Below are 19110 nucleotides of genomic sequence, written 5' to 3' on the forward strand. Positions count from 1 at the left end.
AATATAGGCAAAACACTCTCAGACATAAATCACAGCAGGATCCTCTATGATCCACCTCCCAGAATACTGGAAATAAAAGCAAAAATAAACAAATGGGATCTAGTTAAAATTAAAAGCTTCTGCACAACAAAGGAAAATATAAGCAAGGTGAAAAGACAGCCTTCTGAATGGGAGAAAATAATAGCAAATGAAGCAACTGACAAACAACTAATCTCAAAAATATACAAGCAACTTATGCAGCTCAATTCCAGAAAAATAAACGACCCAATCAAAAAATGGGCCAAAGAACTAAATAGACATTTCTCCAAAGAAGACATACGGATGGCTAACAAACACATGAAAAGATGCTCAACATCACTCATTATTAGAGAAATGCAAATCAAAACCACAATGAGGTACCACTTCACACCAGTCAGAATGGCTGCGATCCAAAAATCTGCAAGCAATAAATGCTGGAGAGGGTGTGGAGAAAAGGGAACTTCCTACACTGTTGGTGGGAATGCAAACTAGTACAGCCACTATGGAGAACAGTGTGGAGAGTCCTTAAAAATTGCAAATAGAACTGCCTTATGACCCAGCAATCCCACCGCTGGGCATACACACCGAGGAAACCAGAATTGAAAGAGACACATGTACCCCAATGTTCATCGCAGCACTGTTTATAATAGCCAGGACATGGAAACAACCTAGATGTCCAAAAGCAGATGAATGGATAAGAAAGCTGTGGTACATATACACAATGGAGTATTACTCAGCCATTAAAAAGAATACATTTGAATCAGTTCTGATGAGATGGATGAAACTGGAGCCGATTATACAAAGTGAAGTAAGCCAGAAAGAAAAACACCAATACAGTATACTAACACATATATATGAATTTAGAAAGATGGCAATGACGACCCTGTATGCAAGACAGCAAAAAAGACATAGATGTGTATAACGGATTTTTGGACTCAGAGGGAGAGGGAGAGGGTGGGATGATTTGGGAGAATGGCATTGTAACATGTATACTATCATGTAAGAATCGAATCGCCAGTCTATGTCTGACGCAGGATACAGCATGCTTGGGGCTGGTGCACGGTGATGACCCAGAGAAATGTTATGGGGAGGGAGGTGGGAGGGGGGTTCATGTTTGGGAACGCATGTACACCCGTGGTGGATTCATGTCAATGTATGGCAAAACCAATACAGTATTGTAAAGTAAAATAAAGTAAAAATTTAAAAAAAAAAAAAAAAAAAAACAATGGATGGAGGTTCATGACATTGTACAGGATGCAGGGATCAAGACCATCTCCAAGAAAAAGAAACACAAAAAGGCAAAATGGTTGTCTGAGAAGCCCTTACAAGTAGCTGAGAAAAGAAGAAAAGCAAAAGGCAAAGGAGAAAAGGGAAGATATACCCATTTGAATGCAGAGTTCCAAAGAATAGCAGGGAGAGATAAGAAAGCCTTCCTCAGTGATCAATGCAAAGAAATAGAGGAAAACAACAGAATGGGAAAGACTAGAGATCTCTTCAAGAAAATTCAAGACACCAAGGGAACATTTCATGCAAAGATGAGCACAATAAAGCATAGAAATGCTATGGACCTAATAGGAGCAGAAAAATATTAAGAAGAGGTGGCAAGAATACACAGAACTGTACAAAAAAGATCTTCATGACTCAGATAACCACGATGGTGTGATCACTCACCTAGAGCCAGACATCCTGGAATGCGAAGTCAAGTGGGCCTTAGGAAACATCATTACGAACAAAGCTAGTGGAGGTGATGGGAATTTCCCAAAGAAAGGCAACACAAAAAAGTGTTCAAACTACCACACAATTGCACTCACCTCACATGCTAGCAAAATAATGCTAAAAATTCTCCAAGTCAAGTTTCAACAGTACGTGAACAGTGAACTTCCAGATGTTTAAGCTGGTTTTAGAAAAGGCAGAGCAACCAGAGATCAAATTGCCAACATCCTCTGGATCATGGAAAAAGCAAGAGAGTTCCAAAAATATATCTACTTCTGCTTTATTGACTATGCCAAAGCCTTTGACTGTGTGGATCACAACAAACTGTGGAAAATTCTTCAAGAGACGGGAACACCAGACCACCTTACCTGCTTCCTGAGAAATCTGTATGCAGGACAAGAAGCAACAGTTAGAACTGGACACGGACTAACAGACTGGTTCCAAATGGGAAAAGAGTATTGTCACCGTGCTTATCTAACTGCTATGCAGAGTACATCATGCGAAATGCTAAACTAGATGAAGCACAAGCTGGAATCAAGATTGCCAGGAGAAAGATCAATAACCTCAGATATGCAGATGACACCTCTCCACCCTTATGGCAGAAAGTGAAGAACTAAAGAGCCTCCTGATAAAAGTGAAAGCGGAGAATGAAAAAGTTGGCTTAAAACTCTGGGCTAAAAGAGCTTTTACTGTACATACTGATTGTCGGAGGATTAGAACCAGAGGCCTTTTGCCCTCCACACTCATGTTCTTCCTGACACTTGCCCTGCTATCAACTTCCCTATACATTCCAAAAACCAGAGTATCTCCTTCCTATCATTTTTATTCTCTAAAATTTTAGAAAGCAGTTTTAGAGGAATGTAAAAAAAAAAAAAAAAGAACAAGGAAAGGAGGAGAACCAAGAAAAAGGAGGCATATGACAATTTCAGAAATGAAAATGGTCAACAGACAGTACTGAATACTACAGCTTCAGCAAAAATAACTGGGCAGAGGACTAGAAGGTCACTGATGCATTTAAGAGGGAGCTTTTAGTTAGCACTTGGTGAGGGCAGAGTCAGGAGGGCTGAACTGAGGAAGAAATGAAACGTAGAAAATAAGGGCAATCTGGGAGACAGGGAGGAAGAGAATAGTTTGAAGGGTAAAATGTTTCAAATTTTATGAAATTTTCTAGAAAAGATAATATCAGAGAAAATTTAAAGTAGAGAATAGGAAAGCCAGGGAATACTAAGTTGAATTAATATGATATTTCAGATATTCAACTATTTTTTTACTCTAAAAAGTAGCAATTTCATATAAATTAAACTAATGTATGAACTTAATTTCAATAACGAAGGAGATAAAGTGATCTGCTAAGGAGGTGGAAGAGAGGAACAAGAGGACTAAGAGTGAAAAAGGTAAAGTAACAAGGATTCTACCAGAAATAAATGAAAGCATTTTCAGAACTCTGCTTAGAGTCCTACAATATGATCCTATGCCGAATACACCTGGCAAGGTTGTTATCCTCTGAAAGGATCCCATCTGCTAGTTTTATCTTTGCATTTATTTCACTTTTAGAAACAAAGCTATTGAGCTCTAACAGGATGCCTGAACCGGAACACTGCAAGATTTCTTTGGGGGGAAAAAAATCACTCTTGCTTAATGCGGCACAAACACAAAGCTGCACTGATGCTGTTGCCTTTGTTTTTTGTTATTTGTTTTTTTTGCTGATACAGAAGATATAGAAACTTAGAGCCCAGTATGAAAAGCAGAGACATTACTTTGCCAACAAAGGTCCGTATAGTCAAAGCTATGGTATTTCCAGTAGTCATGTATGGAGGTGAGAGTTGGACTATAAAGAAAGCTGAGCACCAAAGAAATGATGCTTTCAAACTGTGGTGTTGGAGAAGACTCCTGAGAGTCCCTTGGACTGCAAGGAGATCCAACCAGTCAATTCTAAAGGAAATCAGTCCTGAATATTCATTGGAAGGACTGATGCTAAAACTGAAGCTCCAATACTTTAGCTGCCTGATGCAAAGAACTGACACATTGGAAAAGACCCTGATGTTGGGAAAGATTGAAGGCAAAAGGAGAAGTGGATAGCAGAGGATGAGATGGTTAGATAGCATCACCAACCTGATGGACTTGAGTTTGAGCAAGTTCTGGGAGTTGGTGATGGACAGGGAAGCCTGGCATGCCGCAGTCTATGGGGTTGCAAAGAGTGAGACACGACTGACCGACTGAACTGATGAAGTTGCTAATTTCAGGTCTACTGTTTTTCTATATCTTAATTTCTCATAAACTCAGCTGCAAATGGAAAACATCTACAGAATAACCACATGTCTAAAACCAAGCTCCATGCCCTGCCCTAGGAACAGCAACTCTATCCAACTTCCCTTTTGCTGTGACCTCCATCTTTCTAGTCATCTGTGCTGGTACCAGTCACCAAAACCTATCAGTCAATTTCTGTGAACAGTTCCTCATAACTTTCCTTTCCCATTTTTTCTTACTCTAGTCCAACCAGTAGTCAGCCCATCTAGATATCTATGATAGTCTCAGAACTGGCCTTGCCCATCCACTCCCATATCACTACCAGTGTATCATCCAAAACCACCAGTCCCCAAATTCAGCTCCTTTGTATCTCCACCATCACAAACTTTCATCTTGAAATTCAGTTTTCTGTAAGGATCCTTGCCTGTCTAGTAAAGCAAATATTTAATTGTTGTATTTTAGTCACTAAGTTGTGTGCAACTATTTGTGACCCCATGGACTAATGCCCACCAGGCTCCTCTGTCCATGAGATTTCCCAGGCAAGAATACTGGAGTGGGTTGCCATTTCCTTCTCTAGGTGATCTTCCTGATGGAGGGACTGAACCCATGTCTCCTGCTTAATAGGTGGATTCTTTACCACTGAGCCATCTGGGAAGCCCAAATATTTCATTACTCCTTAAAATTTCATCCAAGCCATGGGCTCTTGACCTATGATGATTTTAAATATGTACACACGTTATGTTCATACCTCCCTCTAAAAGGTGGGGACTAACTCCTCAGCCACTGAATGTGGGCTGGGCTTACTGACTTACTTCTAATGAAGACAATATGGCAGAAGTGACAATGTCTGACTAGGTCATAAAGGACATCACAACCACTTCCAAGGTCTCTCTTATTCACTCAGGGGAGAGCTAACTGTTATGCGGTGAGGACACTCAAGGAGCCCTGGAGAAGTCCATGTGGTAAGCCCTAAGGCCTCCTGCCCACAGCCAGCACTAACTTGCCAGGCATCTGAGGCAGCCACTTTGGAAACAAAATCTCCAGCCCTAGTTAAGCCTTCAGATGACTGCAGCCTGGCCAATATCTTAAATGAAGCTCATAATAACCTTGAGACAGGACAGTCTAGCAAAGATACTCATAAATTCCTGACTCACAGCAATTGCATGTGATAATAAATGTTTATTGCCTTAATCCATTAAGTTTTTGAGTAATATGTTACACAGATGGAAAAGACAGGCTTTTCTCAATTCTGTGCCATTGCTCATGCCATCTCCTCCACCACTGTCCTCTCATTATCCATCTTCCAATGCCCCTTCCCCTACCCTTCAGATTCAAGCCAAAGTTTCATCTCCGTGAGGAGCCCCCTTCTTTTTTTCATAAAACTACTTCAACTCTTACTTGTCCAGTTCTACTTTGAACACGTCTATGCCTAATCACATCATTCATTTAGGCATTCATTCATATATTCCTGTGTTACTGGGCTATATGCATCTTTCCTCTTAAAGACATCATACAATTCTTCTAAACTGCATTCAGTTCAGTACAGTTCAGTCGCTCAGTCGTGTCTGACTCTTTGCAACCCCATGAATCGCAGCATGCCAAGCCTCCCTGTCCATCACCAACTCCTGGAGTTCACTCAGACTCACGTCCATCGAGTCCGTGATGCCATCCAGCCATCTCATCCTCGGTCGTCCCCTTCTCCTCCTGCCCCCAATCCCTCCCAGCATCAGAAATGAGTCAACTCTTCGCATGAGGTGGCCAAAGTACTGGAGTTTCAGCTTTAGCATCAGTCCTTCCAAAGAAACCCCAGGGCTGATCTCCTTTAGAATGGATTGGTTGGATCTCCTTGCAGTCCAAGGGATTCTCAAAGAGTCTTCTCCAACACCACAGTTCAAAAGCATCAATTCTTTGGCGCTCAGCTTTCTTCACAGTCCAACTCTCACATCCATACATGACCACTGGAAAAACCATAGCCTTGACTAGACGGACCTTAGTTGGCATTCAGCACACTGTAATTAAGATACTCAACATCTGCTGAGAAAATTAGCAAGTCGTACATACACAGCACACCCCGGAAGTGCATTTGATGAGTACGTATAAAGTAGAGGTTAACAATATGGACTTAGAGCTAATAGTCTTTCCTCTCTACTTATTTACTACCTGCCCCGCTGTCCTTGGGTAAGTTACTTTAAATCTCTGTAAGCCTTTATTTCTTCAGTGCTTTTTAATAAGGATTCTAACAGTATCTATTTTAGTATCTACTTAATAAAAAGATGTTTAAAAAAATACATGCAAATCTCTCAGCAAAGTGCCTGGCACAGAGTGTTCAACAAATGTTAGTTATTATTGCTTGTATTATTAACCACAAATGACAAAGGACATGTTGAAATTCTGGGTTCCTGAAAGTCTCTAGATGTAATCAAGTGGCAATTTAAATTAATATGAAATTCTACAAACTAAAACAGGATTCACAATTTCTATTACGATAATTTAATTTTTCTAAAATCTACTTTTAAGTCAATAGAACTACAGCCTGAAGCAATTGTACAAGTGCAGCCTTGACTTTTTCTCCTTGTTGTCATAATAGGATATTAACTTCAAAGCTTTTGTGGGAACACTTAATTGCTTGCATTCCTTAACAAGTAGCCACCATAGGAGTTTCCAGATACACTTTTAACCTTTACAGTCCTGAGAAAGTATATAAGGCAAACTTACGAGACATTTAAATTTACAGTCTCTGGGTTGATACAGCTGCACGTATGTGAATAAGCCACAAAAAGTAAATGAATTTTGTACATCAATCAAAATAGAATCCAATAGAAAAAAAAATCAAAATAAAAGAACACTGCTATACCATATACCTGAGGGAAGGTGGGTGGGAAACTATAATGTTATTCATTAAAAAAATTTTTTATTGTGGTATAATTGACATTTGCTATAATATTAGTTTCAGGGGTACAATGTAATGATTCACTATTTCTGTATATTGTGAAAAGGTCTCCACAAGTCTAGTTAACATCCATCACCATAAACAGTAACAAATGTAACTTTTTGTGATGAGAACTTTTAGGATCTACTCTCTAAACAACTTTCAAATATGCAACACAGTATTATTAACTGTAGTAACCATGTGGTGCATTTTATCTCCATGACTTATTTATTTTATAACTGGAAATTTGTACCTTTTGACCACTTTCACCATTTTACCCACCCTGCAACCTCTGACAACCACCAATCCATTCTGTGCATCTATGAGCCCCGTCCCCTTTTTTTTTGTCTAATGTTATTCAGAGTCAGCATTACATGTGTTTCATGAACTCAGATCATTCCTAAGCTATTTTATAATTTACATATATTCTTGCTGCTGCTGCTGCTGCTAAGTCGCTTCAGTCGTGTCCGACTCTGCGCGACCCCATAGACGGCAGCCCAACAGGCTCCCCTATCCCTGGGATTCTCCTGGCAAGAACACTGGAATGGGTTGCCGTTTCCTTCTCCAATGCATGAAAGTGAAAAGTGAAAGTGAAGTTGCTCAGTCCTGTCCGACTTGTAGCAACCCCATGGACTGCAACCCACCAGGCTCCTCCATCCATGGGATTTTCCAGGCAAGAGTACTGGAGTAGGGTGCCATTGCCTTCTTCAACATATATTCTTAACCATTTCCTAAAAAATAATCGGAGCTCTGTTGAGAAAACCTAATAGAATGATTTTCAATAACCACTCTATTTAAAAACAAGCCTACTTTTAAACTGTGACCCAAGTCCTCTGGAATAAAAAAAAGCTACTTAATTTAAATTCTTATTTTCTCTTTCCCCCTACCAATATACCTTGAAAACTTTAGTTTTTGAAACATTCAGTATCCATTCCACTCTTTATGTGACCCTATACATCACACAACCTGAAATAGAAACAAAGACTGGAAAATTAACTTGTTTATTCCACCTCAGTGTCAAACAAAAGTACAAATAATATTCAGTGCATGTGCTAGTTACCTTAGAACTGCCAATCATGCTTGTTTTGAAACCTTTTGATTTTCAGAGCTGTCAATCTTATGTGTTGTAAGAGAGAAGTGAGTGTAGAAATAATGCTTTAAGAGATGCAATCTTCATGAAACATGAATAAATCAATGGACTTTACTCATAAAATTGAATTTTAGGATTTGACAGAAAGGTATACAATTCTCACAAAAAAATCAAAATATAAATTAATGAAATAAAAACACTTAGAGAATAAGGCTCTTTAACTAAAAATGTAAGCATGGTTCAGCCATAAAGATTGATATTTCAGTAAAAAAGAGGAATGTTCTTTAACTGATACTAATCTATAGTATTATAACCATTGAGTGGGAAAGGGAGAATCAAACTAATCTAAATCTGGACATTAAAAAAATTTTTTTGAAGCAGGCAAAGTATCAACATAATAAATTTCCATTCTCCACCTCCCCAATACAACTCAATTTTCTATTTACCTATTCATTCGTGTCTAAAATCAAACACCATCAGAAGCTTTGCCCTCTGAATTGCAAGCCACAATTAGTCATCAACACCTGTTTCTTCTATCTCCTAAATTACTAGTAAAAATCTCCTTTCCTGACCCCTAGACTTAATTCCTAGGAGAAGGCAATGGCACCCTACTCCAGTACTCTCGCCTGGAAAATCCCATGGACAGAGGAGCCTGATAGGCTGCAGTCCATGGGGTCGCTAAGAGTTGGACATGACTGAGCAACTTCACTTTCACTTTTCACTTCCATGCATTGGAGAAGGAAATGGCAACCCACTCCAGTGTTCTTGCCTGGAGAATCCCAGGAATGGGGGAGCCTGGTGGGCTGCCGTCCATGGGGTCGCACAGAGTTGGACATGACTGAAGCGACTTAGCAGCAGCAGCAGCAGCAGCAGCAGACTTAATTCACATTTTTGTTATTTCTTCCCAGAAGCTTCCTTACTGGCCTCTCTAACTCTGGTTTCATTCTTCTAATACATACTCCACATCACAGCCAGAATGATCTCACTGAAACACAGTGAGGTCCCTATTACCTATCAGGATATTTTAATATCTTTACCACTTTCAGAGTAAAGCCTCAATGTCTGAAAATGATACATAAACTCCTTGAGGACCTGGCTCCTGCCCATGTCCCTACTCTCCCAACTCACTTCTCCTAAACGTAAGCCAACTAAGCCACTTGAGTTCTCTCTCACTGAAAACTCTGGCAAGTACAGCTCCCTCTCATTTCCTGCACTTCGTGTCTCCTATCCCTCCTCTACAACTCAGTTCAACTGCTAGTTCCTCTGGGAAACTGTCTCTGCCACAAGCTGACTCCATCATGGATCCCCTCTTCTCCAGGCCGGTAGGGTACAGTGAACAAAACTTGACACGCTACTATCTGCATTGGTTTACATCTCTACCCCCCAGCTGAATCACAAACTCCTTGAACACTGGGACTGTCTTTCATCTGTACATTGCTAACATAAAACAAGAAGTGGTGCACAATAGCTGCTCATTAAATGTTTGCTGACTCAGTGAAAAATTATGCTATGGCCTATTTGCTTAAAAATAAGGTTAATACAATCAGCAACTTAGTCCTTGAGATTAATAAAATGTTTTATGGGTACATTCCAAGCCAACCAAATTAATCAATGCCATAAAGCAATACTTTGCACAAGGGCTTCTCTTGTGGCTCAACTGGTAAAGAATCTGCCTGCAATAAGGGAGACCTGGGTTCGATCCTTGGGTTGGGAAGATCCCCTAGAGGAGGGAAAGGCTACCCACTCCAGTATTCTGGACTGGAGAATTCCATGGCCTGTATAGTCCGTGGCATCGCAGAGTCAAACCTGACTGAGTGACTTTAGCTTCACTCACTGTAAGAACTGGCACCACCTCAAGTAGTAGTTGAGATCCAATAATCCCATCCTATTTTCACTCCTGTTCCCACTAGAGGTGAAAGTCTCAACCACGACAACTGCTCCTGTCCAGGACACTCAGTACCTTTACTGCAACAAACAATTTTCTGATATGTGACCATCTCTATCAAGGGCTTCAGTGAACACGTAGTCAACATAGCGGCAAGACCCTGACCTGGTTACAGGTCACTGATCAGGAAGTTAGTTATCTGGTGACATCAAGTCTCCACAGAACTCAGTGAGAATTAAGCAGGGGAGCTTAGGAGTGGTCAAGACACACGCTGACGTTCGCATATTCAAGTACATACACTTTTCTTACTTAAGAGGCTCTGAGGTCCTTACTCAAACTCTAGTTATCTTATTCTAAGCACAGTTTTGATGACTGATTTCCCAGGCATCAGAATATTAGAAGAAAATCAGGAAGTCTAAGAAAGCTAGAAATGCAGACACAAATACAAATAGGAAAAGAAACATGACACCCAAAGGTGAAACACAAAAACTACGAAACTGGACGGTTACCTGGCTGGCTAACAATAAGCCTATATACTTAAGTTGTGATACAATACAGAAATTAATGTTCATAATTATGACCGTGGGTCATCAAAACAAAGACAAACAAGTCAAACAACTTTAGGTCTAATAAGGTTCAAGAAAACAAATGATACATTTTATAAAATGAATCAATTAAAAATTGTGTTATACACAAACAGTCAACTTTCTACCCTTTGCAAAATAAACTTTTTGAAATATGTCACTCCCAAATAACAAGAGGCATGCTGACTCTAAGCTACTTTTCATTGTCAGACATTAACTAGTTTCTGTGACATTAACTAGTTTCTGTGACTACAGGAGTCACCACAATCATGATTCACAACCATTCCAAAACAAAGCCTGGACCTGCTGGCCATTACATTATTGGTGGTAATACTACCCAAACACACTGTACCGTGGACACCATAACCCAGGATATTAGAACTGACTACCTACCAGTCTTTAACAGACCTCTATAGTGATTCACTACCATACTGCTTTTAAGGTCCCTGGTATAAAGCTAGTTCATATGTCAGACTATTTTAAGGAAGTTTCTATTACACTTTAGTACTAATAGCTACATGCTGTAGGATTTAGAGAGCAGCACAGCAAAGTGAAAGAACATTCTTGAGTGATGGATACACACAAACCTAGGCTTTAATCTCTGCCTTGTTAATTACACCTGTGTGACTGCAGCACCTTGTTTATGCTCAGAGACTTACTTTCATTTGGGAAATGGGGATAATATCTTCTATTGCCTATGCTTCTTGTGTAGAACAAATCAGACAATGTACATAAGGTGCCAACATATGTTTTAAAAAGCCTGGCTGTCATGATTATCAGATACAGAAATGAAATGATCTTAATCCACACTAGGACAAATTTTGTGAAATTGTGTGCTGTATTAATAACAGATAAATGTTTAAAGAGAAAAGTGTTTTATATTTTTAAGTCACAGCAGAAGTCCCCTGACTCATAGATTGGTTCATGGAAAAGCAGGTCAAAGTGAGGAGGACTCCATAAAACAAGTATACACATAAACTGTAGAGACATTAACTTAGCAATTAATGCAAATATTCTGAGAGGCGGCCAGGCCTTCTTACTGAGGAGAGGTCCACTCACTGGAGCTCTGCACTGATCTCCTTAAATAAACAATATCTATACTGCAAAGTCAGGGATTGCCAGAGTCAGTCACTTTAAACTAACACAGGGACAGAAAGAACTGCTGCCCTCATCCCCATCTTTACAGTTTACTTAAACTAATTCAATAGCAATTTTATTTTTAAAAGCTTGCTTTATGGTGCTTTTCTAAAACATTAAAATTAGCTTTCATAAGAACAAAGACCCTTTTGAAACTCCTATTTTATTAATTTATGTAATAATCAAATAAATTATTAAGCAATAATATAAATGGGTTTGGGAACAAACACAACTAGCTTTTGCTAAATACATACCTCAACTGAAAGAAGCAAAAATGCCCAGTTATGGTACAGAACTATTAGTTTCTAATTGTCTAATTCTAAGTGCTGATACCATCCTAAAGCAGATCAGTCCTGGGTGTTCATTGGAAGGACTGATGTTGAAGCTGAAACCTCAATACTTCGGCCACCTGATGTGAAGAGCTGACTCATGTGAAAAGACCCCGATGCTGGGAAAGATTGAGGGCAGGAGGAGAAGGGGATGACAGAGGATGAGACGGTTGGATGGCATCACCGACTCAATGGACATGGGTTAGGGTAGACTCCGGCAGTTGGTGATGGACAGGGAGGCCTGGCATGCTGCAGTTCATGGGTTCGCAAAGAGTCGGACATGACTGAGCGACTGAACTGAACTGAACTGAAGTGCTGTTATGGGTTAATGGGTTTTATAGAAGAAAATCTTGATTAAACTTAACAAGTCAGTTAATTCAATGATAACTGCCAAAAAAGTTAATGCCAGGGTCATTTTGATTTGCTATAATCTGACTTCTGATTCCAAGTCATAAATTGATGTTTAAAAAACAAAATGATTAAAACTCTTGAGGCTGGTACTGTAAGAGTTAGGTCCCAACCACACTGCCAAAATCTCTGAATGTAATTATAATATGTCTACTTTGCAACTCACTCAAAGTAGATCACACTATTTTTCATGCCTAAATACTATACTTTATATTCTAAATATTACTATTAATGCAATGTCTTTCTAGACTTAATTTTTCTTTTAAAAGTGTTTTTCGAACTTTTTTTGTATGATAGAAATACTCACCACCACTCCCCACAACACCTTAAACGAGACATTACCAGAACTGTAGTATAAAAGCAGTGAAAGCAGAGCTGCTCTGAAATAGGACCTAACTGCCCTCTTTTCTCCCAGAGCAATCTCTGAAGCCTTTTTGCATAACTCTATCCGATTCAGTGGATATGAACCTGGGCAAACTCTGGGAGATGGTGAGGGTCAGGGAAGCCTGGCATGCTGCAGTCCATGGGGTCGCAAAGAGTAGGACATGACTTGGCAACTGAACAACAACATGCTCCTTGGGACAAAAACGGAAAACTTGTTCTTTTAAACAACAATTAGAAATGAATATTAAAACAAAAAAAGCTATAGAACTTATTAAAAGGCTGTAATTTAGCTAATTAGAATATTCAGTTAACCAAAACAATTTGGGATCCTTATCAGTTATCACTTTTTTTAAAAAAGAAGCATTCTGGTGGCATTTTAAACATTTAGCAATAGAAGCAAGGGTCAAAGGTCTTCTCTGATTACTGTTATCTTCTACTCACTGAACATCTTGTCATCATATTACCTCTTCTTACTCATTTAATTACCAATTTTTAAAACTGGTTTGTGCACTAGTTTATTATCTATCCTCCATTCTCCCAAGAGAGTAAGTTCCCCCAAATTCATGGAAGCAGAGAGCTAATCTGTCTTATTTATGAGCCCTTATAACAGTGCCTGCCAAACCGAAAGGATTCTAAACTCTTGGGTACTGTTAGCAAGCGCAACAGCAGATCATTTTTCATTAATAGAAAATATATCAGTAATTTGCAAATGAAGTATTATTTCATGTAAAGAAATCCTTTCTTCTCCTCCCTGCAACTGATAAGCTTTACATCATGCCACCATGGATGCCACCCAGATGAACTGGCTATCCTTATTCTTACAAGTTGACCTAATGTGAAGCCAGATCAGCAGGTATTAGCTTTACAAGAAGATGCATTTTATATAAGTCTGCTGAATTATGAATATTTTACCTTCTCAGCCAAATTTATTATAAACTGGCAAATGCCAGTGATATACATGTTTCTTTATATTTGTATATATTAAAAATTTATGGAAAAAATTCATTTCCATCTTGATGACTATCATTTTCCAATCTCAGAGTTTTAGTTCTGCATCTCTGTTCCCTCTTTATATTCTATTCCCAGGTCTCCCACCTTAGTGGTTTTCATAAGGCATATTTATATTCACAATTATCTTTATCTACAAAGACTACAAACAGAATGAATTCTGTTCAAATAATAGGAAAAATGGTAATCCAGAGAGCAGATGCAAAACAGGAAGAAAAAAATATGAAAAAGAATCAGGATTTGGTACAATAAGAGAAAAGAACATAATGAAAGAGAAATCAGAGGTTTCTTTTGAAAGGCAGATGGAGACTGTGAAAAAGAAGAGGCCCAAAAGTTACACATACAATGGGTTGAACAGCATGTATTACTCCAAAGATGGTTTTAATTTTATGATGCGGAACGGTTTATTATCAGGATGGACATTCAAATCTTCCCCAAAACTGATCTCCGCTTTGAGAAGACATGAATTTAGCCTAACTTGACTAATATCACATGATGTGAACTTGGCCTACGTGGACTAACTAGCATGATGAAGAGAAATAATCCTATTTTCTATCTTTTCAAAAAATCACCACTTAAAGTCCAACAATACTTTTGAGATATCTCAACTTTTATGCACACTCTTAAAGCATCTGGAAATGATTCTACTTACTCTCCATCCACTTCCGGTCTTTTACACACACAATGAAACTTGCCGCCAAAATCTATATAAAGATCGTTCTCCACGATATGAAAGATTCGCCCAATGACTATTTTATCCTTTGCAGGTCCCATCTGTGTGAGAGGAGAATGTCTCAGCATAGACGCGAAGGATTCCACATTTTTCGGAGAGCCCTAAATATGAAGAGACATTGATACATATGTAATTCAATGCAAAGGTATAATATGGTAAGCACAGTAACAGCTCCCGTGCCCACGCAGCCACAACCTCTTGGCTTCTCTGGTTACTCGGACGGTAAAGAATCTGCCTGCATTGCAGGAGACCAGGGTTCGATCACTGGGTTGGGAAGATCCCCTGGAGAAGGGAATGGCAACCCACTCCAGTATTCTGGGAAATCTCATGGACAGAGGAGCCTGGAGCGGTTGCAAAGAGTCGGACACAACTGAGCAACTAACACATATACATACAGATTAATAGCTTACAGGGGAAGTTTTTAAAAGTCAATTTGCTGTATATTTGTTTTGCAGCAATAATAAAAACACTGAAATAAAATCTTGCTTTAAAAAGTCAGGTACACTCTTCAGCTTCCTCCTCATTCTTTTCCTCCTTGAAGAGCCAGAGAAAAGCAGGCATCTGTGCTTGGGTGGAGATGTGGTGGCCCCAGGTGCAATCTGGAAGGTGAGCAGGTAAGAAGCGTCCTTAGACAAAGCCTCAGGCCTGGGGTGAGGAGGGGGTGAGGAGGTGAGTATGCACGGAGGGTATCCAAGAAGGTAACCGGCTTCATTCCTATATGCTGCGCTTAGTCACCCAGTCGTGTCTGACTCTTTGTGACCCCATGGACTGTAGCCCCCCAGACTCCTCTGTCCATGCAATTCTCCAGGCAAGAATACTGGAGTGGGTTGTCATGCTCTCCGCCAGGAGATCTTCCCAACCCTGGGATCGAACCCAGGTCTCCCTCATTGCAGGTGTTCTTTACTATCTGAGCCAGCAGGGAAGTCCTCATTCCTATATGACTATCTGCAAAAAAAAAAAATACCTTTGAATACAGGTTAATGAAAGTGACTATAGTTTTAATACAAATTTAAATAAATATTAAGATAAAAATGATTATGGGTCATATAATTAGTAGTCTGAATTAGCAGTTCTTGTTACATAATATTTTTAAATGACCTGACTTTAATTTTAACATTTTAACGCTGTAATTTTCTTTTCCTAAAATAAAATTTTAAAGGAAAGATAGCTTTAACTGTTTTGTGTTACTCATTTCTAGAAGTTGTTTTACATACTGAATTTATTTGAAGTAGGGTTGCATATATAATACAGGGTGATTATTTCTTTTTATTTTAACTTACAAAAACTTTTTTTTCAAACACATGCTTTTTCAGAAATCCATGAGTACAGATTTGTGTGCCTTCTACTCATCTTTGGCGGAGAAGGCAATGGCAACCCACTCCAGTACTCTTGCCCGGAAAATCCCATGGATGGAGGAGCCTGGTAGGCTGCAGTCTATGGAGTCGCTAAGAGTTGGACACGACTGAGCAACTTCACTTTCACTTTCCACTTTCATGCATTGGAGAAGGAAATGGCAACCCACTCCAGTGTTCTTGCCTGGAGAATCCCCCGGGACAGGGGAGCCTGGTGGGCTGCCATCTATGGGGTCATACAGAGTTAGACACAACTGAAGCAACTTAGCAGCAGCACTCATCTTTGGGCTTCCCAGAGGCTCATTAGTACAGAATTCGCCCGCCACTGCAGGAGACATAGGTTCAATCTCTGGGTAGGGAAGATCCCCTGGAAAAGGAAATGGCAACCCACTTCTTTCTTTTTCTTCATCTATTTTTTGGGGATGGAGGTATTACTTAAAATTTTTTAATATATAAAGCATATGTGCATTGATGAGTGGTCATTAAGCCATGTCCAATTCTTTGTGACCCAAAAGACTGTAGCCCACCAGGCTCCTCCGTCCATGGAGTTTTCCAGGCAAGACTACTGCAGTGGGTTGCCATTTTCTTCTCCAGGGGATCTTTTCGACCTAAGGATCGAACCCTCATCTCCTGTGTCTCTTGCAATGGCAGGGGGATCCTTTACCACTGAGCCACCTGGGAAGCCTATAAAGCATATGCATAAATTAATATGTATAAAACTATCATGCATATGAAGATATTTAATATACAGCTTGGAATCAGAGGAAGCACGAGATAGCAATGAGTGCAGGCACCTCATTTCACACATGAATACCGTATCTGCTACTCACAGCCATGTGACAGGCTGAAAAGTGATTTTAAATACAGGTTGCTTCAAAAGATGGAAAGTAGAAACATGACTAAAAATCTTAAAAGGAAGCAAACAGTAAAGCAGAATAACAAATATTCAGGAAACCTGGGCTCTGTGAGTAACTCAGCCACTAAATAGCTAAAAATCTTGACTGTCACTTAACCTCTCTGGATCTGTCTTCTTACTTGTTAATGAAAAGGTTGGATACCTATCAAGTTTAGGAGTAGGAATTCTTAAATATTCTACAATATTAAAATGGTTTTATAAAGTAATAAACTGTTGAAAGGGGAAGACAAATCCTACCCAGCTCCCTCTTTTAACACAAACAGTAACAAAAATAATGAAATGGTATATGTACTTTACTTTATATTAGTTAACAAGAAAAACATCTTTACATGTGTCTTCTCTGACAGGTAATTTAAAAATTACTTTCTTCTACTAACTGTGCTGCAACAACTTCAGTTTCTTCAACCTACCCAATAAATGCTATGCTCATAACAAAGTTCTTTTAGTAAAATTAATGAAGTAGTGGTTCAAGATGGCACAGTGGATCCTTAACATTTTTCTCTCCCTCCCTCTGAAATTCCATTCAGTGATGGTAAAGAAAGAAAGTGAAAGTCGCTCAGTTGTGTCTGACTCTTTGCGACCCCAAGGCTTCTCCAGGCCAGAATACTGGAGTGGGTAGCCGTTCTCTTCTCCAGGGGATCTTCCCAACCCAGGGATGAAACCCGGGTCTCCTGCATTGCAGGCACATTCTTCACCTGCTGAGCCCCCAGGGAAGCTCAAGAATAATGGAGTGGGTAGCCTATCCTGTCTCTAGCAGATCTTCTCAACCCAGGAATTGAACCAGGGTCTCCTGCATTGCAGGCAGATTCTTTATCAGCTGAGCTCCTAGGGAAGCCCAATGATGGTAAAAGAATGAACAAAAAAATTACAAACTGCCAATATTAAAGAGAACAGAATGGAGACAAAAAGTATGCAAGAAATTTAAACAACTTTCTAGTGGACCAAAGTATGCAGAAGGATGATAACTAGTGAAGGAGAGTGAAGGAAACTGCAGCTAAAAATACACAGAAGGAAGAAGCTATGAAAATAAGTCAGTTTATTCTGAAGAATTCCATAAAGGCACAGGACTCCATCATGCCAGGAATTATAGAAAGCTGGAATGAGAAGCCAGGCTGAAAACAAGTGGAATAATTAAAAGGATATAGTCACAGAAGGCAATTTTCTGTCCAGCACAGAACATTTGACAGAAAGGCCACGTGTACCACACCTAGAAATAAAAATAAGATGTTTATTGTCCTGGCAAAATAAATACAATATATTTTTTCTCTTCTCTAAAAAACATAATAATTAAACAAATGGTCTAGAGAAATAAGTCTGGAGGACTGACTATGCAGCAATAGGTAACTCAGTCCAACAGGAAAGAAAAGAATCAAAATGACAGCTGTCTGGCAAGGCATGAGCAGTTGGTAAGGCCCGGAGTAGGAGCACAGGCTCCTCAAGGCTCTGAGGTTGGACTGTGTGGCTCAAGTCCTGATGGTCCACTCACCTGCTCCGTGGTTGGGGCAATGCACTTAGACTCTCTGTGCTACTGTTGACTCACATATACAAGGGGGTTAATAATTATGCCTATTTCACAGGGCTGTTATGAGGATTAAATAAATAAATAGCCACATGTAAAGCTCTCAAAATATGCCTCTGGTAGGACCATCACCCCCTAAAATGTAGCTTAAAAAAAAATTAATCAAATCATTATAGACCCAGTCATCACTGGGCCTTCCTGGGTGGCTCAGATGTTAAAAGAATCTGCCTGCAATGCAGGAGACCCAGGTTCGATCACTGGGTTGGAAAGATCCCCTGGAGGAGGGCATGGCAACCCACTCCAGTATTCTTGCCTAGAGAACCCCACAGATAGAGGAACCTGACAGGCTACAGTTCAAGGGGTTGAAAAGAGTCGGACACAACCGAAGCAACTTAGCACTCATGCACAGGCAAAGATTCAGATATAATATATTAGCTTAAGTGGCTGGGAGAGGCTTTTAATAGCTTGCTTGGCGGACTTAATGAAACCTAGACCCAATGAAAGACTACACTAGATGAAGCTGAAATACCAGAACTTCCTTAGTATACCATTGAGAAAAGTACTCAAAGGCTAGAAGAGAATATAATGTTAGGATGGATTTATTATTTATGATCTGTTCACCACCTCTTATTATGGCCCCAGGAGGATCTATAAGATACGTAGTTTACTAAGACTAAAAGAAACACCTTTGAGAAGGGAGTACCAGCATTTCTGAGAGCTGTGTGGTAGCTGCTCTCTGTAGGCCAGACTGACACCCTGAACTCAATGGGAAATAATGAGATCCTTTAGTGGCAGGAGTCAGGTCAGCACTTCTTAGCCAACAACATGATGGGCATGGTATCATAATGCTGCAGAGCC

At 39.7% G+C, this 19110-nt stretch overlaps 1 protein-coding gene across 1 annotated transcript in view; it reads right to left on the reverse strand.

Annotated features, from left to right (window-relative positions):
• MRPS28 (mitochondrial ribosomal protein S28) overlaps positions 1–19110 on the reverse strand; it is a 104436-nt gene that overhangs the window by 76186 nt on the left and 9140 nt on the right. Inside the window, exon 2 of the mRNA XM_027973077.2 lies at positions 14385–14566. Coding sequence (XP_027828878.1) covers positions 14385–14566 — 182 coding nt within the window. The remainder of the gene's footprint in view (positions 1–14384; positions 14567–19110) is intronic.

Source organism: Ovis aries, chromosome 9, assembly GCF_016772045.2.
Source record: "Ovis aries strain OAR_USU_Benz2616 breed Rambouillet chromosome 9, ARS-UI_Ramb_v3.0, whole genome shotgun sequence".
Taxonomy (NCBI): domain Eukaryota; kingdom Metazoa; phylum Chordata; class Mammalia; order Artiodactyla; family Bovidae; genus Ovis; species Ovis aries.